This window comes from Cutaneotrichosporon oleaginosum, assembly GCF_008065305.1.
Source record: "Cutaneotrichosporon oleaginosum strain ATCC 20508 chromosome Unknown ATCC20508_contig02, whole genome shotgun sequence".
Lineage (NCBI taxonomy): Eukaryota > Fungi > Basidiomycota > Tremellomycetes > Trichosporonales > Trichosporonaceae > Cutaneotrichosporon > Cutaneotrichosporon oleaginosum.
The window spans coordinates 3,280,884-3,304,830 of record NW_027072171.1 but is presented as its reverse complement, the minus strand read 5'-3'; the positions used below and the strand labels follow the sequence as shown (position 1 = coordinate 3,304,830).

Sequence of the window (23,947 nt, the reverse complement as noted above, 5' to 3'; positions counted from 1 at the left end):
GAGCGGCCGAGCTTGCGGCTCAAGGAGCTGCCGCAGCGCGAAAGCGTGTCGAGCATTACGAGCGTCTACTCGAACCCGGAGGATGTGAACTGGGGCAGCGGCAGCGACATTGCGCGCATGGGCACGTTTGGGGCTGCGCAGGGTGCGCAGATCCGTGCCAGCGTGAGCGAGCGTTTCCGGAAGCATCTGAACGGGGAGTGACGGGTGTTGTTAGAATCATCGGTTGATCATCTACAAGCATAGCATAGCGTGTCATTGTCCATGCATGGTGTGTACCTCGGAACAGTGGTGTAGTGGGCAGGTGGCTGGCTCTGCATTAAGTGCGTACAAATACTAGTATAACATGGGTCTAAGCTCTCCTATCCGTCGCCGAGCGCTTCGAGTCGACGCTGTGCGGGCGGGGCGACTTGGCGGCCGCCGCGGCCTTGCGCACGAGCGCGATACCCCCACTATCGCGCTTGGGTATGGGCGGGCGTGGCTCGCGATTCCGCGCATCCCGCACCGGCGTCTCCCGCACCGCCGTGCGCGGCATGCTGGCGGGCGTGCTCTCCGGCGCAGCCGGCAGCGGCGTGCCGTTTGCGTCGCGCCACACCCCATCGTGGCCTACAAGCCCGCGCGCCCGCGTATCCTGGTTCGCGTCGAGCGCCGCTCGCCATTCGCGGCACAGCTGTGGCGAGTCTACGAGCACATTGATCTCCTGTGCGTGCAGCCAGGAATTCACGTCCGCGTTCCCGTTGCCCTGCACGGCGATCTGTTCGTCGACGACTGATGTCAGCTCCGCCCTGCTCCGTCACACCGCTCTGTCGCCCAACTCACTCATAAGCTTGATATGACACGTATGCGCGCTCCCGCGCGTACTCAGCGGCCCTGTATCTCCCTTTGCCGTATACCAGTACACTCTGAGGCGGGCGCGCTCCGCCTCGCCGAGCTGCGAGTACATGTATGCCGCGACGAGCTGGTTCGCGCGCCCGTCTGCGCTCGGCGTGCCGCCCTCGAACTCGAGGTCGGCGTAGATCTCGACGACCACGCCGCGGCGCACGGCGTCGAGCGCCGCGCCGACGATGGGCTTGGCGCTAAACGTCGGCGTTTGGAGGAACACGCTGCGCTGCGCAAACTTGAAGGCTGCGAGCCACGCCTGGTTCTGGGGCACGAATGCGTCCCCGCACCCGCGGCCTTGCGTCAGCATTGATAGCGGGGGGGACTCACGCCCGCGCGGCGTCCGGTTCACCATCGCGACGGGGAAGGGCGCGTGCGGCGCATGCACGATCACAGGGGAGAAGGGGGGCGAGGCGTCGTCCGTGCCCCGCGCTGGGAGGAGGCGGTGGCGCGTTCGCTCGGCCATCGCGGCGCGGTCGCCCATGCCCGCCACGTCGGGGTGTGCTTCGCCGAACACAAAGTCGGACAGCGTGAGCGTGTCGGCGTAGGCGGGGGCGCGCGCGACGAGCGGCAGCGGGTCATTGAAGCTCATCCACCACGAGAGGATCGCCGAGTCGTATATGCTCTGCACGATCGGGCCTTCGAGCTGGACCATGAACCCGACGTCGTCCTGGCGTAAGTGTTGTCTGAAGGGCGTAGCTACACCTCGGTCGGCGCACCAGAGGGCGGCCAACGCCACCACTTACCCGATTCTGCACGTTGTTGCTGCTGAGAAGCGCGACTTCGCGGTCGACTATCACAGTCTTTTGGTGGAACGAGCCGACGGGCGGAATGTGGTAGTTCTGCACCTCGAGACTGCATCCCGGCACCTCTTCGGGGCTAGGTAACCCGACGGCGGGGGAGGAGAATATCTTGGCGTCGACGCGTTGGTGCGCGCCCCCGTCCGCGACGCCGCGGTCATACACTGCATCAGCGCCGCGGCGGGATCACGCACTGATCTTGACGACGACACGTGCGCCGCCGCGCTCCAGCACGGCCTTGGAGAGCGCTCTCAACGCGTCTGCGACGACGGTGGCGGCCTCGCTCGCCTCCCACACATTCGTCGTGAAGAAGATCTCGTGGCGCGCGCGCGCGATCAGCGCTGCGTAGTGCCGCACAATATCCAGCGAGTGCGAGACGATAGTGAGCGGCGCGACGCCGCACACGCCCATGAGCGCGGGCGACACGAGGCCGTTCAGCGCATTCTTCTCGAGCGCAAGCAGTGCTTGCGCATAGATCTGATTAGCGCGGCCCGCTGCAGACGTACGTTTAAGAAGAGGTCGCTGGGCTCGGCGCCGCGCCACTGCCCACAGCGCCGGACTTCGTCGAGCTCGGCAGGCGAGAGGCGGCGCATCGCGCTATACAGCCCGTCTTCGGGGTCGCTCTCGTCGCTGCGCTCGCTTGGCGCAGCGCCACTCGCGCCCGCCCCCGCCCCCGCGCCGGCGCCGGCGCCCGCACGCGCGCTCCGCCCAGGTTTAGGCTTGCCCGTCAGCCGGCCCAGCCATCCCTTGACGCCCTTGGGCGGCTGCTCCTCGCGCTCGCGCCGTCCGGGGCTCTCGCCCGTCCAGAGCCCGAACGAGCCGTACCCGAGCCCGAAGAGGTGTTCTGCGATGATCCGCACAGGCATATCCACCGTCGCGTTGCCCATGCACGCCGTGACGGTGTGCTCGGGCGACGTGAGGAACGCGTACAGCTGCGCGGGCACGAAGAGGGTCTCGTCGGCGGCGGCGACGAGGTCGCGCCCGCTGCGGACGCTCGCGAGCGACGGCGCGCGCGAGTCCCGCATCGCGCGGAGCGCGAGTTCCGGCGCACCGTGCGCGGGCAACTGCAGCGGCTGCGGGGGTATTGCCATGGTAGGATGGGAGATGGAGAGGCCAAGAAGAGGTTATTTACGCTTGGGAATGGCATAGCGGCCTTGGCAGAAATCGTCATACCACAGGGTGGAGTGGCTGCGGTGGTCGGCATTAGGATTTGGGCGCGGAGGGATTAGCATTATTATAATTGATTCCTGATCGGGATGGGGGCCTGGACCGGCTGTGTTTCTAACACCCTGGCATTCCGCAGCGGATGCTGATCGACACGTGGGCGGCTGTGTGCGATGGTATTTTTTTTTGCTTTGAGAAAGTAGCTTCACTGCTCCGTCGCCGTCGTACGCCGTCGCGCGCGTCGTGGAAAGTGGCGTGCGCAGGAACTTTCTCCGATCTCCAATCTCATAAACGCTGAAGCCCCCTGTGTCACGCTGACATGTGGAGCCCTGTCTGAGAGCTCGAGGTCATAGCTCTTACCATCTCCCCCGCAGCAGAGCAATGAGGTGTGCATGTACAACATTCTATGCGGGTCTAGCAGCGAGCGGCAAGCAATCGCAGGGCGTGGTGGGCGTGGCAGTCTACAAGGCTGGTCTAAGGCTCCTCGGATGGCGTCCTCCGGATCCACAAGTCAATGACGGCTGAGAACGCCGCAAAGCCCATCCCACCCAGCAGGCACCCCCACGGCCCCGAGTTGCGCGCGAGCGTCGCACCCGCACAGAACCCTCCCGCGATACCGTTCCAGTGGTCGTTCTTGGCCCGGTACTAGCTGTCAGCCAAGGTGTCGAGATGTAGAAAAAGATGGGAGGAGAGTGAAGGAGGGAGGGGAGGAGCGATCAGAGGGTGGTGCATGAAGTCATAGCCCACGTTAGGCCGTCGTCTGCGTGCCCGAAGACAACGCAGAACCAGGCCGTCGCGACTTCAGTGTATCGTCATTTCGCTTAGAAGAAGAGAAGAAGAGAGAGCGGGAAATTTATAGCCTGCGAGGGCGAGGGAGGGAGGGGCGAAGCCAGGGAAAAGACAGGCGCGCCATGTGGCGCCGAAGCGCCGATGTGGCAGTTCAGCGGACGCCGCTTGCCTTCTCCTACAGGCTGCTGATACTCTGACGCATGAAGCGGAGGGCGACATTGAGGACAAATCCCCATCGCTGAGCCGCCGCCGCGGCATCGGAGCATTGCGCGAGCCTGCATGCAACCGCGTTTCGCCGCCAGCCCGAATCCGTGCACTGATCACGAGCCAACTCACCCCTTCAATCACACACTCATAGCCGGAATACAGCGCGCCGACCTTGGCGAATCCTCGTCCTTGAGACCACATGTTGCGCCCCATGTCCTTGACAACGGCCATCGTCTTACCGCCGGCAGTGAGCTGCTGGTTTGCGCGAGAGAGAGGATCATCCAGGGCGAACGTTGCGCCCATGAGGGAGACGAAACCACCCAGTGCGAAGCCTGGCGTTAGACTGTGCGTCCATGTTGGATCTCGCGAGCTCGCGAGTGTGTGGCGGGCATGCTCGGCTGGGGTAGCAACGACAGTGACCCTGCCGACCTTCCTCTTGTCACAGCGTCGCTGTACGCGCAGTACTCACCCATGCCACCAGCCATCCCGACCTTGACGGGGCAGAAGTGCATAAAGTCGCCGGCCATCTTGGACCACTTCTGCATCTGGCGATATCCCTCCTTGTCCTCCTCGCTTGTTCCGGGTGGGAAGGGCTCGCTGCCCGCGGGATACAATGGTGCGAGGAGGGGGTGGTTGGGCTGCGACATGGCGGGGATGGATTACGGAGGATGATGTAGAGGGAGGGGGAGGATGCGAGGCGGCGACTGATGTGAGGTGTTTTGTGTGATGATGAGTCGTGCGAACAAGACACAGGTGGCGATGATGGATGGCGGCGAGGGTGAGGATGGAGGAGGCAGGCCGGAATGCGGCGATGCGGAGGGAGAGAAAAAGTTGGCCCCGGGAAGGCACTATGGGTATTGGGTGGAGGTATGTCGCGTGGGATGCACGTGGGGATGTCAAAGTGGACACACCACGTGACTTTGCCAAGCCGGAGGATTGTGGCCCCGCATCCCCCATTTACCCCAAGAGATAAGTGAGAGCTGTGGGGAGGAGGAGGAGGAGAGGGGGGAAGGAAGGCGGTCTCTTGACGCCGAGCCATTCATTCATTTCATTCTCCTGCTCATCTCCTCGTCATCTCTGTCTCACTCGTCGCCATCCGATCGTCCTGCATCCGAAAGACTACTCGCTTGCGCGTTGCTCATAGCGCCCGCAACACGGTCATCTCACCCCCCTCAGCCCATGTCTCGCGGAATTTATCACCACCATCACCATCCCGCACAGGCTGCCCTCGGACTAGACTAGGTTACACCCAATTCAAATAGAACGGCCGGTTAATATTGGCCGTGCCGGTTGAATCTCTCCCTCCGCCCACACTCAGTGACGCAAAGTCGCGCCTACTGTTGTCCTGCATCATCTCTCTTCATCTCTTCTCATCTCCCCATCTCCCCATCTCTCTATCTCTCTCTGTCTCCTCATTCACATCTCCTCCTCTCCATCTCTCCATCTCCCACACTCATTCGCCCTTCGTTCTACAATTCAGCTCCCCCTCGTCATCTGAACCCACCCCCACACCCATTCCCCCGGGGAGCTTGCCATCATGGCCTCCGGTCTATTCTGTGAGCCCCACCCGCACCACTTCTCCTGGGACAGCTGTCTGACCTTGACTCCAGTCGACTTGTTCATCGTGTTCTGGCGGCTTGTCGTCCTCAACATCTTCTTTCGCGAGATTCGGTACGTAGTCAACACCGCACCTGCTGCAGACCACAATAGGCAGCAGCCGCGGTTCCCACATCCCGCACCTCCACTGACGTCGCAGTCCTCGCGGCGCATGGAATATCCCGAAGAAGGGCCCCCTCCTCTTCATCGCTGCCCCCCATGCCAACCAGTTCCTCGACCCCCTAGTCCTCTTCAGTGAGGTTAGGAAAGAGTCTGGTCGTCGCGTGTCCATGTTGACTGCCGCCAAGGTGAGCCCAAGCCAGTCCAAGCAGTTGGCCTAACACTAGTCTATGGACCGCAAGTTCATCGGCACTGTCGCTCGTGCATTCAACTCCAGTGAGTTGGACTAGCCTCTGCCCACGTCCCACAACTCACATCAGTCCCTGTCTCGCGCGCTGCCGACTACGCCAAGAGTGGCGCGGGCAAGATCACTCTCGATGAGACCAACGGCCTCATTGTTCGCGGCGTCGGCACAAAGTTCACGGAACAGGTCAAGCCCCGCTCGCAGATCCTTCTGCCCAAGTCGATCGGCTTTGCCCAGGCGCCCATCGACGAGGTCATCTCAGACACAGAGGTCAGACTCAAGAGCGAGTTTACCGTGCCCTCAAAGGATGGCAACTCGAACGTGAAGGCTACCAACCGCGTCCGCACTTACTGTGCCAACAAGAATGGCTCCGAGTACAAGATCCTTCCTCACGTTGACCAGGACCAGACATACGGCGCAGTCTTTGACACGCTCAATAAGGGTAACTGCATCGGCATCTTCCCGGAGGGTGGCTCCCACGACCGCACCGACTTCCTCCCTCTCAAGGCTGGCTTCTCCATCATGGCTCTGGGCGCCATGGCTGCCAATCCCGACCTTGACGTCAAGCTCGTTCCCGTCGGCCTCTCATACTTCCACGCCCACAAGTTCCGCTCTCGTGCCGTCATCGAGTTTGGTGCGCCCATCAGCTGCCCCAAGGAACTCGTCGACATGTACAAGGAGGGCGGCGCGAAGAAGCGTGAGGCATGTGGCAAGCTCCTGGAGCAGGTTCATGACGCCCTTCGCACCGTCACTCTCCGTGCCCCCGACTGGGAGACTCTCCAGGTGGGTTGATGCCACCATTCACCTGGCTGACGTTAGGTTGTCCAGGCCGCCCGTCGCCTTTACCGTGTCCCCGGTCAGCACCTCACCCTCGGCCAGGTTGTTCAGCTTAGCAAGCACTTCATGGAAGGCTACCTCCAGTACCAGCATGACCCTCGCGTTGTCGAGCTCCGCGAGCGTACTCTTGTGTACAATCGCAAGCTCCGCGACATGGGAATCGCCGATCACCAGGTGGAACGTGCTTCCAATACCTCGATCCGCTCTCTTCTGCTTCTTATCTACCGAACTGGTCTGCTTCTCTGGTGGGGACTGCTGTCCCTCCCCGGTGTCCTTCTCCACGCCCCTGTCTTCACGCTTGCCAAGGTCATTTCCCACCAGAAGGCGAAGGGTAAGTCCACGCCTCTCTGAAAGCCAGCTGACGAGTGCAGAGGCCCTCGCTGCGTCCACTGTCAAAATCCAGGCTCGCGACGTGCTCGCCACCTGGAAGGTGCTCGTGTCTCTTGCAATCACCCCACTCCTTTACCTCGTCTATGCTCTCATTGCTCAAGTTATCGCATACAAGTACGACTTGATTCCGACCTACCGTCGCTACCTTCCCCTAATCATGTTCGCCCTTCTTCCCTCGCTCGGTTACAGCGCCCTCAAGTTTGGAGAGGCAGGCATGGACGTCTTCAAGTCTCTTCGACCCCTCTTCCTGTCGATCTGGCCCTGGAACCACCACGAGGTCGACAAGCTCCGCGTCATGCGAGAGGAACTGTCCGAGGACATCAACGAGGTCATCGCTGAGTTTGGCCCCAAGCTGTATGAGAACTTTGAGAAGTCTCGCTACATGCCGGCAGCAAAGTCGCCCCGCGCCCGTGTCAACAATGACTCTGTCCTCTCGCACCCCATTAACTGGCTCGACGACCGCATCTTTGGCTGGAACCGCCGCGGCTCGGCCGTGCAGGCCTGGGAGAACGCATCCAGCGGTGCCCGTTCCGAGCCGGGGACAGCCCCTGGATCGCCCCGCATTCCTGGAAGTCCGCGCGACTCTGATGATGAGGAGGAGGCTGATGTCGACTACGATGACATCCTGGCCGTTGTCGACTTGAGTGGCGGGCGCGGCGCGTCGTCGCCCCGCCGCCGCGCCGGCCGCTCGTACTCAGACTTGACGCAAATGCGCAAGAAGGAGGAGGAGCTGAGCAACACTCAGTCCATGCAGTCCGAATACCTTGCTCCTGACGCCGTCCCCGAGCATGTGATTAAGTCGGACCTCGCCGACGCTGTCAGCGAGGAGGCGCCAGGCCTTCACCAGCGCAAGGCGTATCCCTCGAACGGCAGCAATCCAACAGGCAGCGCCCTCGGTCTCGACAGAGGCGAGTGAGCCGCGCCATCTCACACCACTCAGCTCCTCCGAGCTCAATGGTCACCATTTTTTAGCTGCACGATTGTGAATAGATGCATCGCATGGGTAAGGAGAATGCTGGGGCGCTGGCTGTGAGCGAGATTGGCCTCCAGCAATCAAAGCACTTGCGCTCCGTTATGCTCAGGACTACGCACTCCCGCTCTCCACTCTCACCCCGGGCACCCCGGGAACAAGATTTGCGACGTATCACACAGGCGAGGTCGCCTTGTGAGAGCCGACGTCGGGCGGGCTGTTGACGCTGACTTCCGAGGCGCGACTCCACGCAGGGCCTTGATCGGGGTCACAGATGCTCTCGTTGTCCTCCCTGAGGCTCATGAAGCTCTCGCTGATAGAGCCTGCTTTGCCGGCTTTACCAACCTTGCCGGACACGTTGAGGTTTGCGTCCTCGGCGGTCTTCGTGGACGCCACCTCGAGGGTCAGAGACGAGCTCGTGTTGTGCATGGGGAGCGTGGGGCGGGCGGCCGGGGTCTCGCGGCGGCTGCTCTCGTCCACTGACGTATCGGCAGTGGAGAAGAGCTTGGCGGGGTCAAAGCCCATCAGGCGCTCCATGAGCATGCCGATCGGGATGGTGATGCCGTGCACGATGATCGAGGTCATGATCAAGAAGTAGACGACGGGGAGTACCGTGTCGTGCAGCTGCGTGCGGCTGTGGGGGACCCAGTGGAGGGCGACTTGGGCGTAGAAGAGTGCGCCGACGCCGATAGGCCCGAAGTAGCCGGCGAAAAGGGCCTCGCGCCACGTCGGGAGCGCGGGGATGATGGGCGACTGCGGTGAGCCGATGGTGGGCGGGACATGGGGCACGAAAACTTACGAGCATCCAGACCCAGGGGAGGCGGCGGAACAGCATCACACAGATGCCGAGGGCGACGAGGCGCCAGGGCGTGATGCTCCAGAAGCTGCCGAAGTGGTCCCATGGCATGACGGCGCCGATGAAAAGGAAAGCACCCTGGAGTTAGCTTTGACGGCAAGGTGATACTTACGCTGGTGAGAAGGCTGTCGATGACTTCTTGGAAGGCTTGGCCGTCGCTGCCCTCGCGATAGCTGTCGTCCCAGTTGATCACGTTGCCGACGACAAAGCAGGCTAGGATGTCGTCCGAGCCGAGGATGCCGACCACGCCGAGGGTGAGAAAGGTTATGGCGACGCTGAAGGCGAGGTACGACTCGTGTTCGATCAGGCTGGGAAAGAGGTCAGGGCAGCAAGTGGGTTGGACTTACCTGTGCTTCTCGGCGTGGTGGAGCGCTTTGCGTGCGATGAAACCGATCACCATCCCCAGCACACACGACAGGATGATCTGGTAAACGACGATGTCGTAGAACCTGCGAGGTTAAACAGGTGGAGCACGGGGCAACGGCAGATAAGCGACTCACCACTGACCGACGGCACCACCAACCGTGCTGACCACGTTGCCTGGCTCATAGCGTAGAATCAGAAGCAGAGGAACGAAAAGAAAGGGGAATCCCAGACCATCATTCGCGCCAGCCTCGGCAAGGATGATGTTGCGGACGCCGAGCGGGACATACTTCTCGGCGAAGTGGCCTGGATGCGTCAGAGGGTGAAGCGGTCGGGGCAAATGCAAGAATAGACATACCTTTGCAGATGGAGTTGGCCAAGACGGGGTCCGTGGGAGTGACGCAAGAGCCGATAACAAGTGCCTCGCAGAAGGTCATACCGGGAATGAGGCCCCAAACCAAGAGACCGACCGTGAACCAGGCGGCAGTCATGATGGGAAACAGGAGGACTGCGAGGCTGGTTTTCTCGCGCCAACAATACTGTTTCGGCAGGTTGAGACCGGTGAACAAGACTTGGATGCCCAAAACGATGCGCGAAATCTGGTAAGTGATGTAGTCGAGATGATGTACGTCTCCGTGCACCCAGTCGATGGGCGAGAAGATACCAGCGCCAATGGGCCCAAAGGCGACACCGATTAGGAATGCCATCAGTGTTTCGGCTGGCAGGTAAGCTTCCGCCACAACGCCACGTCGGCAGAGACGTACACATGAAGAGGCGGTCCTTCAAGAAGAAAGATACGAGACCAAAGAAAATGAGATACCCGCCGAAGACGGCGAGCGCCTGCGATGTCTCATTGATGTCAAGCTTGACCATGATTGCTGACGGCACTTAGCAGGCGCGAGGGCTCGAGGGAAGGTCTAGAAAAATTGGAGGCTTGAGCACCGGGCGTCGGGGCGGGTCGTGGAACGGACCGGGGTAGGACGCGAAGATAACCAAGCACAAGTAAGGTGTTGAGATGTTTCTGCTAACAAGCGTAGGGGAGGCCTAGCGCATAGGTAGAAAGTCGCTAGTCCCGCGAGTTGCGAGCGAGTTGAAGGTGACAAGCTTGTATGGGATGACCATTCAGGCTCCGGAAGGAGTCGGAGGTTTGGAGAGGTGAGTTCTTGGAGCAAGGCTTCCTCCGGGGGCGCGCAGAGGCGCTAGGCGAGTGATACGGGCTGGATTGAGTGTGTCGAGCGGAGATGTGCAGTGTCGAGGACCGATAATCGAAGGCCGAGTGCGGTCGAGCGTAGTGTGAGCGATCAGTGAAAGATCTTTGAGAAGATACGAAGAATCGAGTCACCAACGCGGTGATGGTAAATATAGAGTCAGAGGGTGCGGTCCGAGTGCTGTCAGTCAGGGAACGTTATGCGCCGCGCGGCATGCATGGATCTCTGCCATGCCGCCGCCGGCTTTTGATGTTCCGGACCTATCCCGTTCTTCGGGGGGCGGCAGCAGCCGTGCCCCAGAGTGCGCAGCAGCTGGCATATTTCTTGTGTGCGAGAAGGGCACGTAGAGCAGAGCGGATCGGCCTCCTCTGTATTGCTTGCGTGGGTGGTGAACGGCATGGACGGAGCGATGAGCGGAGACCAAGGTCGGATATCTGAGGATGTCGGGCTGATCCCAATTTCCCACGGGACTATATGGCTTCACGTGTGAGCCACGTTGACCACGTCCGCCATGCTCCTCAGCGGGATCAAATGTGTCGGCCGGTTGCACAGCTGAGGCGTCATTGCCGCCCTGGCGCTCGCTGTCGTTGCAGTCGTCTGGCGTCGTCGTTGGGTCGTGCTTACTCGCGATCCACAGTCTTCTTCAATCCATTACAACACCAGACCTACCCACTCCTACACCTGCACCGCGGTCAGCGAGTCAACCCGGCGCATTATTAAACATGTCGGTCTCAGAGGATCCAAAGATCCTCGCCGACGCTCTCAATGTCGTCAAAGTACAGACTGTCCAGCTCAGGCGATGTCTTGAGGCAGAGGAGATCATGGAGGCCCTCAAGGCCGCTTCGACCATGCTATCCGAGCTCCGAACATCGTCCCTCTCACCAAAGCAGTACTACGAGCTCTACATGGCTGTCTTTGATAGCCTCCGTCACCTCAGCACGTATCTGTATGAAGCGCACGTCGATGGAAGGCATCACCTCGCCGACCTTTACGAGCTTGTACAGTGAGTTCATTGTCCACGGCCAAACTGACATGCAGGTATGCTGGCAACATTGTGCCCCGCCTCTACCTTATGATTACGGTCGGCTCGGTATACATGTCTATTCCAGATGCGCCGGTGCGCGAGATCATGAAGGATATGCTCGAGATGTCCCGCGGCGTTCAACACCCCACCCGAGGACTCTTCCTTCGCCACTACCTTTCGGGTCAGACGCGCGACTTCCTCCCAGTAGGAAGCGAGGACGGGTGAGCCACCTAGCAATGCCTACCTAACCGCAGACCTCTGGGTAATCTGCAGGACTCGATCGGCTTTGTGCTCACCAACTTCATCGAGATGAACAAGTTGTGGGTCCGGCTTCAGCACCAGGGACACTCGCGAGAGCGTGAGAAGCGCGAGATGGAGCGGCGCGACCTGCGCATCCTCGTCGGCACCAACCTTGTTCGTCTCTCCCAGTTGGAAGGCGTCGAGGTCGACATGTACCAGAAGATGATTTTGCCGGCGATCCTCGAGCAAGTGGTCAACTGCAAAGACGTTATTGCGCAAGAGTACCTCATGGAGGTCGTCATCCAGGTGTTCACCGATGAGTTCCACCTGCACACACTCCCGCAGTTCCTCGGCGCGACGGCGCAGCTCCACCCTCGCGTAAATGTCAAGCAGATCGTCATCGCCCTCATTGACAGATTGGCAGCGTTCGCCGCGCGCGAAGCCGAGAACGAGGATCCCGAGGAGAAGAAGCGCGGGGAAGAGGAGGCCGCGCGTCGCTTAGCCGACAAGGTCAAGGACATGCGCGTCAAGGGCTCGGCGCCGTCCTCGCCAACAGAGGCCAAGTCACCTTCGCCGCGGCCAGCAGAGGCAGACGAGTGGGCGAACACATCAGTTGCAGACGGTGCCGAGGAGCAGGACAAGGAAGATGAGGGAGAGAAACCGGACGAGGAGACTGAGTCCAAGGAGAACGGTGACGCGGACGCGGAGAAGAAAAAGCCGGAGCTCGAGGCAGAGCAGCCGGCGCCGCATAGATTGCGGACATTCCGTGGCATCCCAGAGGATGCGCATCTGTTCGAAGTATTCTGGCAGCAGATTGTGGAGCTGATTAAGGTGAGTTGTCCGCGGCGCGGTTCTCAAGAATTCGCTTACCCTCAGGCTCGCCCAGATCTGTCCATCCAGGATATCACTGCACTCTTCGTGTCACTTGCCAACCTCTCACTCAGCTGTTACCCAGACCGGCTCGAGTACATCGATCAGATCCTGTCATACGCCACCACCAAGGTACACGACTACCAGAACTCACCCGACTTGCGTGCCCCTCAAACCACCGCCAATCTCCTGGCCCTCCTTCTTGCCCCTATTCTTTCCTACGTCTCCGTCCTTACCCTCCTCGCCATACCCAGCTACATCCCCCTACTCTCCGTCCAGCCCTACACGACACGCGCATCTATCGGACAGGCGGTTGTTTCCAGCGTTCTCAAAAACGACACGCTCATCGAGTCGACATCTGATGTTGACGGTGTTCTCGGTCTGTGTGCAGTCCTCGTCCGTGACCAGAAGGATTCAGCAAGTGGGGCACCACGGCATGCACGTCAGCCAATTGATCTGCGCGAGATGGCAGAGGAGCAGGGCTGGGTCGCGCGCATGGTCCATCTATTCCGCTCCGAAGATCTCCGTGTCCAGTTCGACCTGTTGCAGACAGCCAACAAGCTGTTGGCCGAGGGCGGCGAGCGGATCCGCTGGACATTCCCGCCCCTGATCGCGAGCAGCATTCAGCTAGCGCGGAGATTCAAGGCGAGGCAGTCGGACGAGAAGGACTGGGAGCCACGCGTCACTTCGTTGTTCAAGTTTATCCACCGCCTCATCTCGATCCTGTATACCAAGGTTGAAGCGCCCGAAACGTGTCTCCAACTCTTCCTTCTGGCGGGACAGGTGGCGGACGACTGCGGGCTGGAGGAGCTGGCGTACGAGTTCTTTGTGCAGGCATTTGTCATCTACGAGGAGAGCATTTCCGAGTCGCGCGCGCAGTTGCAAGCCATCACGGGGATCATCTCCGCGCTGCAGAGCTCGCGCGTATTCGGGCCTGACAACTACGACACTCTCATCACGAAGGCCGCGCTGCATGGGTCCAAGCTGCTCAAGAAGAGCCACCAGGCGACGGCAGTCCTGTACGCGTCGCACATGTGGTGGCAGACGGACGAGCCTGGCCGCGAGCGGCACGAGGTCAACAAGCCGCTGCGCGACGGCAAGCGCGTGCTCGAGTGCCTGCAGAAGAGCCTGCGTATTGCGACCGGCTGCATCGACGAGCTGACAAGCGTGCAGCTGTACGTTGATGCGCTGGATCGCTACATCTACTACTTTGAGCAGGGTGTCGAGGCCGTGACGCCCAAGTACATTAATTCCCTGGTTGAGCTCATCACCTCCAACATCGACGCAGTGCACTCGACAGACGTGCACCCGGCATCGGCGAGTCCGCCAGGCCTCGTCGACGGCATCAACACGCCCGACATGATCGTCAAGGTGGGTCTGGGTGCATACACTAGCTGACAGCAGCACTTTACTAATACGCTGCGGTGCATCCGCAACAAACAGACGTTGCACGCACAGCGGCGCGAGCCTGAGGACGATGGGGAAGGTGACGAGCGCCCCCTCGTCGTTGATTGGAGTGCGGTAGACGTCGTCGGCGGATGCCTCAAGATGGGCATTGCGTAGTGGTTTCAGGTCGTATTTGTATAGAGGATGTCGTGGCGCTTGAAATGTGGGTGTGGCGAAGACAGGCATTCAGTCGGTTCGTTTGTGTTTATCCGAGGGGAACGAGGGATGAAGATCAGATTGGGAGAGTAAGGGCGAGCGTTCAGTGAGGGGAGGAGCCTGGTGTAGAATCAAGTGTCCGTTCATCGATGTAGGATTGGGCTGATGCGGTAAACCGGGGTGCCCGCTTGGTCTTTTTTATATGGCTCCCAATGCAAACTGTCATCACAACACTGTTGGTGAAACGGTATCATGCGTCGTTGCCATCGACGCGGCAGGGGTTCGACTCCCTTACAGTGTATGACTTTTTGGCGGCTGGAGAACCCCAACGTCTACCTTTGCAATGGCCTGCACTGCTGGGGTCAGGCCCCCGAAAGCTCGAACGTGTCTGCACCGCCTATTGTAGTCGTCGTATCCCGTCCATCGTGTTAGCAGCCCTGACGCAGAGGCAGCTTAGCAGACGCTAGTGATAACCACGCACCCTTCCGCCGGCCGAGTCGACAATGGCTGCGAGATACAACGCCCACTTACTTGGAATAGTCTACACTCACACGTTAATCTGCAATGCCCTCTCCCGAGCAGAATTGCAGCCTGCTTCGTGAGGGCTTGTCACAGATTGGCACCTGCGACACCATGACGCATTACTCAGTATCCCAGCATTGCCTCATGTCAGTCGCTTGTTTTGTAATGGCCCGCACCCGAGATCTAGCTAAGTAGAACTGCTATTAGGACTGACAACCCTAATATTGTACCTTTTGGTGTTACGGTCTAAAGCGTTCGACTCCGGCCATCACATGTATAACTCACGTATCCACATCGGTTCCAATAACTGGCATTGCTCCAAACAACAATGTCAGCTATGGGTCACTGTCACAGCCTGGCACCTGCAACACCATACACACTGCCTAGGATGTTGGTATCTCCAAGTGTCAAGATGTGCACTGTGATCAAGACAAGCCATAATTGCGCGGCTGGTACTGCATACGACTCCTGTGATGATGTTATGCAACAGAAAGAAGTCACCCGGAGCGGTGTCCCTGAAGGCACCCTAGCGTCACAGCCCTCTGCTAGAAAGGGGTGGACCCAAACACGCAAATTGGCACCCTCGGGATCGACAAGAGCAAACTAAACTCGTCGCTGCCAAGGCTATGGCTGTAGTGTTGGTGCATGCGCCATCGCTCGTTGGATACCAGCACAGCGGCATGCATCTGGATCTCGGTGCGAGAGATCTACGTTCTTCTCTCTTCTCTCTTCTTTCACTGTTCGCTCCTCCTCGCTCGCTCCGCTCTTCGCTCCTCGCTTCACCGCCACTTCTGAGATCTCACGCCCGTCAGTGCGCCCGTCGCCAATCTCAGTCTCGTCTGCAGGCGACTACTTCTCACCTCTCATTTCTCATCCTCACGTCCATCTCTTCCCATCTTCAACATGCTCTACCTCGCCTTCGCCCTCGCGCTCCTCACCCCCGCTCTCGCCGCCACAATCGAGTCCGTCAGCGTGCCCGGCGTGTGTCTCGAACACCTCCTCGTCAACGACCAACACACCCTCGTAGTGTGAGCTTTTCCCACTCTGGGACGAACTAACGCCAGCGAGGGCTGCTACGACCGGCCCGAGTACCAGTTCGAGCTGGTGCGCGGCGCGACCCGCGTCAAGTGGCAGGGCGGCGACCTCTGTCTCGACGCCGGCAATGGTACGCCCCCCGTCCTCCGCGCTGACACCAGCTCCTGCGAACGGCCAGCTCCTGACTTTCCAGCCATGCAACCGCCGCGCGCCCGGACAGGCGTGGTGGCTCACGGACGACGGCCGCATCGCGCTCCAGGACCAGGGGTTCTGCGTCGACCTGCCCGCCGGCACGGGGGAGAACCAGGACGCCGTGCAGATCTGGCGGTGTGGCGACGGGAACATCAACCAGGCGTGGGTTGTTGGGGGCGCCGGCGCGAGCGCGTGAGTGGGGAGGTGGGGACACAAGCTCTATATTGTTGTGTGTATTTTAGGCTGTGCATTGGCTGCTGGCGGGACGCGTGTGAGGAGGAGGGGCTCAGATCGCTCCAGGTGTTGGCCGGTGATAGCGAGTACACGCGGACCGGTCTCCGACCTCTGAAGGGATGTGTCCCACGTGTGGCCATAATCGTCCATCTCCGCCGTGTGCAACGATCTTGTCGCAATGGTGTTGCTCGAGGCTGCACATGCCATTGCTCGGCCGCAACAAAACCCCCCCGTTCTCACCATGAACCACCGCGTCTACACCTCCACCGGTGCCTGAGCGGCGAGGAATAATTTCGAAATCCAGCCGGCGATGCGGACCCACAACAACAACACCCACCATGTCGGACGCCAACGCCAACGCACCACCGAGCAAGAGGGCGCGACCGAACGGTCCGAAGGGGACGGGGAAATCCGGCACCGCGGGCGCGGCGGAACCGGCGAAGACCAAGGGCAAGGGGAGGCCGGCGCCAAAGTCTGCACCGAAGGCGGCAGCCAAGGGGGACGCGCCAAAGACTGCACCCAAGCCTGCACCCAAGCCTGCACCCAAGGCGACACAGCCTGCGTCCAAGGCGAACAACAAGCTGCAGTCTAAACCTGCGTCCAAGGCCAAACCCAAGGCCAAACCCAAACCCAAGGCCAAGGCCAAATCGACACCAGCCGAAGCCGCGAAGGCGCCATCGCCGCGGAATAAGAACCGGCGTGCGGCGCAGAAGGCGCGGCGCCGGGCGTCGCGCTCCTCGAGCGGCGAGGGGGAGGGAGAAGGCGGCGAGGAGGAGGCATCGCCCGCAGCCTCTGCGGCGGCGGAGGGCGACACGCCCGCGGCTGCGGCGGGCAGGAAGCGGAGGCGGGGCAAGAAGGGCAAGGTGTTCCTCGAGGACAAGGTGAGCTGCGCGCTCGACACCGCTGACGCCAGGCTGGGCTGCTCGACCTCGTGGCGGGCGTCACGGAGAGCAAGGACGCGGTGGTGACGGACAAGCTTGCGCGCGAGGCGGCGCGGACTGCGGCGGCGGAGAAGCGCGCGGGGGAGAAGGACAAGGGGAAGAAGGGGCGCAAGGCCGAGGAGCGCAAGAAGGCTTTGGTGCGTGTGCGCGTGGGCGAGCTGACGGCAGGACGCGGCCAAGGAGGCAATCGTGGCGCGCGAGAAGCAGAAGAAGGCGCGGAGGCGGCAGCCGGCGGCCGAGGACGCGGCGGAGGCACCGGCGCCCAAGAAGCGTGTCGGTTTTGCGTGAGATGGCATGTACAGAATATGGCTACAGATCTCAGCGCAGCTTGACAATGCCGTGCGCGACCGTAAGACCCTCCTCTCTCGCCCATGCTTCGGCACCGCTGTCGGTGAGGCCGAGGAGACGCGCGGCCCATGGCAAGGGCACGCTCATGTAGCTCTGGCGCATGAGGGCACGTACACGCTCGCGGACAGTCGGCGCCGCCCAGGATAGGACCGTGAGCGCGAGGTCACCAGCGTCCCCGCCGGAGCCGGGGCGCGTGAGCGCCGCGAAGGACAACGGGTCGAACGTCTCGTGAGCGAGGGCGCGCGCGGCGGCCTCTGCGAAGCGGAGCGACGAGGGGGCGATGAATGCGGGCGTGGGCGCGGGTATGGTGCGATGGGTGGGGGTGGGGGAGAGGGAGGGAGGGGAAGGTGTGCGCAAGGAGAGATTTGCCAGCGATGGGATGTCATCTAGCCCTGGGGCGACGCGCAGCGGTGCCGGCGGCAGTGTGAGCACCTCGAACATGCGCTGGTATTCTTTCCTTTGGGAGTGGACGAGGTGGTACACCAGAAGAAGGGAGGCGAAGTGCGCGCGGTTGTCGGGCTCTAGTATTGTACCGGCGGCGTCGGCAGCGCGATACATGTCTGGCACGAGGCCGTGAAGGACTGCATTGAGCTGCGGCACGGCGCGCGTGAGCACGGCGTATCGCACGCTATCTTCGAACACTGGGTCAACTGGCACCCCCGCAAACGCACCTTGTACGGCAAAGGCATCGCAGCGGCCGGCGGCGACGACGCCCTCGCGCAGCTTGCGCAGCAGGCGGACGATGGTGCTGAGGGCCTCGGTATCGGCGTCGGCATTGGCGCCGCGCGCGGCGCGGTACCGCTCAATCTGGGTTAGAGCGGAGAGGCGCGACCCACCTTGTCCTCGATGTAGGCCCGGAAACGCGCCTGTGTTTCCGGGTCTTTAAGGCGATCGCCGTCCGCGTTCCCACCGGAGCGCGACACGCTCGCGAGCAGCTCCATCTCGTCCGGCGGCGGCGTGTCGCGCGCACGCCGTAGCCCGTCGGCGCGCATACCTGGCGGAGCACCGCGGGGCGGTCGGCCTGTCGCGCGCGAAACATCCCCTCGAGACAGTCCGCGCCCCGGGCTGCCGCTACCTCTAGCGCCGGGCGGTGGCCGGTCCGCTGTGCCGAGTGGGGGAAGGTGGGTTGCGGGCGCGCTCGCAGGTGGTGCGCGGTTGCGCATGTGCGGGGGCCGGTAGGCCATTGCAGACGCGTCGGCAGTGGGGAGGACAGGGAGAGAGCGGAGAGCGAGCGGGGAGCGAAGAGAAAAGTTTCGCGGTCGTAATCTGTATCTACATGCAAAGGTGATGAAAGAATGGAGAGGAAGATATGATTGAAGTGCAGCGATGGAATAGCAAGTTGACGTATTGTCGTTGTCGGACTTCTCCACACCCTCCACGGCCTCCACCGCAACAACGAAACGTCCATCGCCCACTCCTCGTTCACATTCACCATGCGCGTCCAAGGATGGGACCCGGTATTGTGAGTGTTGCATGAACATGCTGACGCCAGGATTGTGTCGCAGGTGGGTTTGTCTGCCGGGCGAGGGGAGGCGCTTGCTGCCTACCATCCGCTCATATCTCGCACGTCGCCGCTCCCTCTCCTCCTCCCTCCGCTCCATTCTCTCTCTTGTCTCGCTTGCTCACAGCCTGCATTCGCATTCGCCCCGCAGCACTAACCCCAGATCATCTGCCTCCAGTCAATCCACTACCTCACCCTCTCGCTCCTCCTCCCGCCGCTGCTCTCGGGCCTGACGGCGCCCGCGCTCCTCTCGTACTCCGGCGGCCCGCGCACCGTCGCGCACATCATGGACTGGCGCGAGATGGCTGCGCGGCCCGCCGTGCGTACCGGCGGCGTGTGGGAGCGCGTGCGCGGTGCATGGACGGGCGGGAAGAAGGTCGCGCAGCACGCTAGCGAGGGTGAGGGGGGCGTCGCGTGGGATTATGGCGTGGATGGGCGCCGCGGGTGGATTATTGGCGCGGCGTGGATCGTCGCGAGCGGTGTTGAGTGAGTTTGCGAGTGGGGAGGGAGAAGAACGGAGGGGCAGGAGGAGGGGCGAAGGGGACGAGGAAAGTCTAGTGGTCTGACGATCACCGCCGACGAGGGCTCCTTGATCGATTCTATGAGCTTGATCTGGACGGCGTATGCTCCAGTGCAGACCTCGCGGGACCGATGGTGGCTTGGCGTCGACCAGTCGATGTCCTCTGCTGCTCGAGAAGGCCACTCACTCAGACAGACCCGCTCACACCAGCATCGCACCCCTCTACTTCCTCATCCGGCGCCCGACGTACATCCTCGACTTCGCACTCACCCTCACCTTCAACCACATTCTCTTCACAACATACTACGCAAAGGCCTTCCCCACCAGCCTCTTCTTCTGGGTTGTGCAGGCCCTCGGCGCCATCCTCATGATCGTGTTTGGCGAGCAGCTGTGCGTCAAGCGTGAAATGTCCTCCGAGCTCGACATCGCATGGAACCCCGGCGCTGAAGAGATCGAGCTGGGCGACCGCCCGTAGAGCCAGTAGATACCATGCATGCCAGTAGTCTGACCATTATGTCTTTTCCGAGGCCAACGTCCCACGTCTATAGCCATAGTCACAAGCCTATCGTCTCCATGCGCGTTGCCTGAACGCGCTCAATAACGCACGCTACTGCACGTCATCGAGATTTGTGGCTGCGACGAGCTCCTCGGCCTCAGCGATAACGCGGTCGACAGTCCAGCGGTCGTTCCGGTACCACTTGAGGTCGAGGATGTCGCCGACCTCGTCGCAGGCGCGCAGCAGCAGGTCAATGTCCGTCTTGGTGTGAGATGCCGATAGGCAGAAGCGCACGCGCGACTGGATGAGGGGAGTGGCGCTGGGGTTAGAGCACACACGACAATCGTACTCACGGGTACGCCACAATGACTACTGCTATCGGCGTCTTCTCGGCACCCACACGCTCAAGCATCATACGCGAGAACATGCCCATCTTGCCGGGGTTGTAGAGTAGTAGTGGAATGATCGGCGAGTCGCGATGCCCATACACGATAAAGCCGAGCTTACGCAGGCCAGATGAGAGGTAACGCGAGTTGAAGGCAAGCCGGCGCAGGCGCTCACGGCCCTCAGTGCCATTCGAGAGTGCCACTGGCAGCTGCATCCACGTCGGCAGCGTGGACGCGGGGGCGGGCCCGAAGCTCTGGTGCCTGCTCCAGACCGACACAGCCGACGACGAGTCTTCCTCGAGGTCGGCGGGTGGCGCAAGAGGAGGGGCAACGCCCATGATGGCCGACATGGACGCGATGATTTGGGTGAGAATAGGAGGAGACATCGCCTCAGCGTAGCACATGGCGTGGCAGCGCACGCGCAAGCTATCGATGACCTCCTTGGAGCCTGCAATGTAGCCTCCGGCAGCCCCGAACGACTTCGTAAACGTGCCCATAAGAATGTCGACCTCGCGAGGGTCAATGCCAAAGTAGTCGCAAACGCCGCGACCGTTTGGGCCCATGGCGCCGATAGAGTGGGCCTCGTCGACGTACAGGTAGAATTTGTACCGACGCTTAAGCTCCATGAGGGCGGGAAGGTTTACCAGCGTGCCCTCCATTGAAAATAGACCCTCGACAATGACAAGGATCTTCTTCCAAGGGCGGTGGGTGCGCGGCTGACCCTCCGAAATAGAGTCACGGAGAAGCTTCTCAAGAGACTTCATGTCGTTGTGCTTGAAAGTGCGGATGGACGCGCCAGAGAGGCGCACACCGTTGCGAATCGAAGCGTGGTTGAGCTCGTCCGAGATGACAAGGCAGCCCTTCTGGACAAAGGCGGGAATAGTCGTCGAGTTGGTCGCAAAGCCCATCGAGATGATAAGGGCAGCCTCAGCACCGACAAAGCGCGCTGTGAGCTTCTCAGCCTGGTGGTGCAGGTCGAGGGTTCCGGCGTCGTGACGCGGAGCAGCACCAGCAACACCGTAGCGGCGGATGGAGTCGGCGACGGCATCCGCACAGCCGCCAGACGATGACGCGAAGCCGAGGTAGTTGTAAGACGAGACGTTGAGAGCACGCGTCTGAGTACCCGAAAGATTGAATGACTCGCGTGCGTCGTTCGAGTAGCGGTCGAGAAGCATGATCGAGCGACCGGGGACGCCAGTCACGGGGCGCGAGAAGCAGTCATCAAGACGGGTCTTCAGACGACGAGTGTAGAACGAGTCAAAGTCCGAGTTGAGAGCGGCATACCCGTTGGCCGGGAGGAGATGCGCGTAGTTCTGCGAGTAGAACTTCTTGCCAAAGAAGTCGCGGATGTGTCCGAGGGAGATGAGGAAGAGGTAGGAGAGGTATGTTGTGAGCAGGATGTAAAAGGGAGGCTCGAGCTCCTCCTCGGGGTGGACAGGCTCCGCTGGGTTGTACGACGAGGTCCAGCGGTGGTTTGGGTTGTTGCAGTGCCCAAACTCGCGGTGCTTGTAAGGAAGGTTGGTCTGGACGTGGGGCTTCTCGAGATACCCGCGATACATGCGCTCGACGGCAATGTCATCGTCGCTGCCCTGTCTGGAGAGGGTTCCGTTGCTCGACGCGTACGACGAAATCGTGCTCTGGTCCGACATGAGCTCGTCCTCGGGCGAGTGTGCAGAGGTCGCGTAAGTGACCTCTGCATTCGAGTGGCGGGGACGAGTTATAGCATTGATTAGGGCATCGCGAGCCGTGCCGGGGGTGTCGGGAGTTGGCGACTTGCCCTTATTGCTACGAATGGAACCGGCCTTCTTCGGCGACGCGGTGCCGTTGTGCTTTCCGCGAGCCATGGTGGGAAATGCTGTCTGGCGAGGTGAGTCGAGTCGAGATGGCGTCGTGTTGGATTGTATAGGGACAAGTGGCAGGGGGGGCCGAGCGCGAGGCGGGATGCGGGAGTTGCAGCAGCCAAAGGAATCTGGGTGGGATGACTACGCAGCTCGATATCAACCTCGGGAGCACGCGTCTGGGCGGTGTCGCGATCTAACGCGGCGGTGCCCAGGAGGCCGGGGTGTTGGGTGCTCGATGTGTTGAGCGGCGAGTGGAGGGGGAGAGCGGGAGGGAGTGGAGAAAAGGAGGAGGAGGAGGAGGATGATGAGGAGGATGGAGAGGACGAGGACGAGGACGAAGACGACGAGGACTGAGCTGAGCGAGCAGTTGGAGGGAAGGTCAGTGTCCGCGTCTGCCCCGAATTCTCCTGTCCTCCTGACTCTCCCCACCGTTTTAGATGGGTGGGCACTTTAATTACATCACGTGGTTGTGGCAGACTCTACTCTCCCCCGGACGCGTGGTTCTGACGCCGCGACGCGTCATGCGCCAATGACGTCGCGTCAACTCTCCCACGCGCGTCGCGTCGCCTGGCGCCTGGTCCCTTCCTCGCCTTGCTCGTCTTCCTCATCAACCATCCACGCATCCACGGCTAGTGTCACATCCCTCACCGCTTCATCTCGACAGACATCATCGCCTGATCGCCTGGCGTCCTCGCCTAGTTATAGCCTCAATGCGCCCACCCAGGTATCAGACAAGGCGGAGGCAGGGTGATGGCGCCAGCGCCACCACGGAATGGACGTGACACCCGGCGCCCGGCGCGGCCCATGCGTCCCGGCGCACCCCTGCCTGCACAACTGCATAATCATCCGGCCTGATGGCCTGTGTAGCCAGTGTAGCCTGACAGCAGCACTCTCACGTGTCGTGCGACAGCGTCCGAGGTAGCAGGGCGTGCATTCCGCCGGCCGCTTTGTTTCATCCAGGTGCAAGGCTGGCGGTGGGTGGCCAGGATGCAGGATGAAAGATGACACTGGCCCTCCCTCCCGGCCTCCCCTGCGATCCTCCGACACCGCCATGTCTCCGGCGCCAGGATGCCTGGATGCCAGGAGCATCGGAGTCCGGATCAACGGCAAGGGAGTGGCGCGTGTGGCCGTGTGGCAGCGGATGATCGGCGCTGGTCAGGATCAGCGGAATGAGCAACATGGTTGTGAGCGTGGATGGGTATGGCTTTGGCTTTGGGCGCATGTCATTGTCTCATCGTCCGAAGCAGAGTGACATGTATGACTCGCTTGAGTCGCATGTCGAAATCCTCGCTCCCGAGTAATTGCCGGCGAGCGCGTGTGCGTCCAGCTCGTCCAGCTGGCATGCATGCCCTGTACTTTGTTCCAGTGGAGCATTGATGAGAGGGGCGTGATGAGGATGTCTCCGGTGTCCTGTGAATCGTTGCATTAGCCCAGACAGAGGTCGAGGTGATGGGAGATGGTGGAGACGGCAGTTGGTGGTGGCGGTGGTTGAGTGGCCAAATGGCGATCTTGACCGACTCAGCATACCTGCCATGTCGGCTCCACCGCATCCAAATCTTTGCACTCCTCATTCTGCTCTTGACGGTGTCGCGTTTCTCTTGCTCAATGAGGAAAAGCGAAGAGCATTGTGCCCAGCAAGACGGACGGCAGTCCGGAAGATGAAACGAACCCGCGGACAGTGCCTGGCGTGCATGGCCTGCTTGCCAGAACAAGCGGTTCCTCTGCATGGCATGTGTTGTTGAACGGCTGACAAATGATCCTCAGCGGATTCGGTC

The 23,947-nt window shown here is 61.2% G+C and overlaps 10 protein-coding genes across 10 annotated transcripts; 5 read left to right on the top strand and 5 right to left on the bottom strand.

The window, feature by feature from the left end:
• Nucleotides 1-349: 349 nt before the first annotated feature.
• Nucleotides 350-2,087, bottom strand: COLE_02997 (uncharacterized protein; the record flags this gene model as incomplete). The annotated part of the gene is made up of 4 exons (XM_018420804.2): nucleotides 350-765; nucleotides 817-1,546; nucleotides 1,623-1,840; nucleotides 1,871-2,087. 4 exons carry the CDS (start codon nucleotides 2,085-2,087, stop codon nucleotides 350-352), a joined length of 1,581 nt encoding a protein of 526 aa, XP_018279373.1.
• Nucleotides 2,088-3,314: 1,227 nt separating this feature from the next.
• COLE_02996 (uncharacterized protein) lies at nucleotides 3,315-4,483 on the bottom strand (the record flags this gene model as incomplete). Its single annotated transcript, XM_018421322.2, has 3 exons — nucleotides 3,315-3,485; nucleotides 3,966-4,168; nucleotides 4,306-4,483. 3 exons carry the CDS (start codon nucleotides 4,481-4,483, stop codon nucleotides 3,315-3,317), a joined length of 552 nt encoding a protein of 183 aa, XP_018279372.1.
• Nucleotides 4,484-5,373: 890 nt separating this feature from the next.
• On the top strand, nucleotides 5,374-7,939 carry COLE_02995 (uncharacterized protein; the record flags this gene model as incomplete). Its single annotated transcript, XM_065626255.1, has 6 exons — nucleotides 5,374-5,507; nucleotides 5,593-5,740; nucleotides 5,780-5,828; nucleotides 5,873-6,579; nucleotides 6,616-6,964; nucleotides 7,005-7,939. The coding sequence occupies 6 exons, from the start codon at nucleotides 5,374-5,376 to the stop codon at nucleotides 7,937-7,939; spliced, it is 2,322 nt and encodes a 773-aa protein (XP_065482524.1).
• Nucleotides 7,940-8,167: 228 nt separating this feature from the next.
• Nucleotides 8,168-10,085, bottom strand: COLE_02994 (uncharacterized protein; the record flags this gene model as incomplete). Its single annotated transcript, XM_018424971.1, has 7 exons — nucleotides 8,168-8,746; nucleotides 8,793-8,927; nucleotides 8,962-9,157; nucleotides 9,197-9,298; nucleotides 9,350-9,518; nucleotides 9,571-9,930; nucleotides 9,977-10,085. 7 exons carry the CDS (start codon nucleotides 10,083-10,085, stop codon nucleotides 8,168-8,170), a joined length of 1,650 nt encoding a protein of 549 aa, XP_018279370.1.
• A 1,057-nt stretch (nucleotides 10,086-11,142) lies between these two features.
• On the top strand, nucleotides 11,143-14,117 carry COLE_02993 (uncharacterized protein; the record flags this gene model as incomplete). The annotated part of the gene is made up of 5 exons (XM_018420802.2): nucleotides 11,143-11,423; nucleotides 11,459-11,665; nucleotides 11,699-12,515; nucleotides 12,561-13,925; nucleotides 13,959-14,117. The coding sequence occupies 5 exons, from the start codon at nucleotides 11,143-11,145 to the stop codon at nucleotides 14,115-14,117; spliced, it is 2,829 nt and encodes a 942-aa protein (XP_018279369.1).
• A 1,464-nt stretch (nucleotides 14,118-15,581) lies between these two features.
• COLE_02992 (uncharacterized protein) lies at nucleotides 15,582-16,101 on the top strand (the record flags this gene model as incomplete). The annotated part of the gene is made up of 3 exons (XM_018422952.2): nucleotides 15,582-15,706; nucleotides 15,743-15,843; nucleotides 15,875-16,101. 3 exons carry the CDS (start codon nucleotides 15,582-15,584, stop codon nucleotides 16,099-16,101), a joined length of 453 nt encoding a protein of 150 aa, XP_018279368.1.
• Nucleotides 16,102-16,477: 376 nt separating this feature from the next.
• On the top strand, nucleotides 16,478-17,368 carry COLE_02991 (uncharacterized protein; the record flags this gene model as incomplete). Its single annotated transcript, XM_018426618.2, has 3 exons — nucleotides 16,478-17,020; nucleotides 17,053-17,217; nucleotides 17,249-17,368. 3 exons carry the CDS (start codon nucleotides 16,478-16,480, stop codon nucleotides 17,366-17,368), a joined length of 828 nt encoding a protein of 275 aa, XP_018279367.1.
• Nucleotides 17,369-17,398: 30 nt separating this feature from the next.
• Nucleotides 17,399-18,612, bottom strand: COLE_02990 (uncharacterized protein; the record flags this gene model as incomplete). Its single annotated transcript, XM_065626254.1, has 2 exons — nucleotides 17,399-18,229; nucleotides 18,265-18,612. The coding sequence occupies 2 exons, from the start codon at nucleotides 18,610-18,612 to the stop codon at nucleotides 17,399-17,401; spliced, it is 1,179 nt and encodes a 392-aa protein (XP_065482523.1).
• A 603-nt stretch (nucleotides 18,613-19,215) lies between these two features.
• Nucleotides 19,216-19,924, top strand: COLE_02989 (uncharacterized protein; the record flags this gene model as incomplete). Its single annotated transcript, XM_018422951.2, has 2 exons — nucleotides 19,216-19,415; nucleotides 19,660-19,924. 2 exons carry the CDS (start codon nucleotides 19,216-19,218, stop codon nucleotides 19,922-19,924), a joined length of 465 nt encoding a protein of 154 aa, XP_018279365.2.
• Nucleotides 19,925-23,395: 3,471 nt separating this feature from the next.
• Nucleotides 23,396-23,899, bottom strand: COLE_02988 (uncharacterized protein; the record flags this gene model as incomplete). The annotated part of the gene is made up of 1 exon (XM_018427364.2): nucleotides 23,396-23,899. The coding sequence occupies one exon, from the start codon at nucleotides 23,897-23,899 to the stop codon at nucleotides 23,396-23,398; it is 504 nt and encodes a 167-aa protein (XP_018279363.1).
• Between the last annotated feature and the right edge of the window lie 48 nt (nucleotides 23,900-23,947).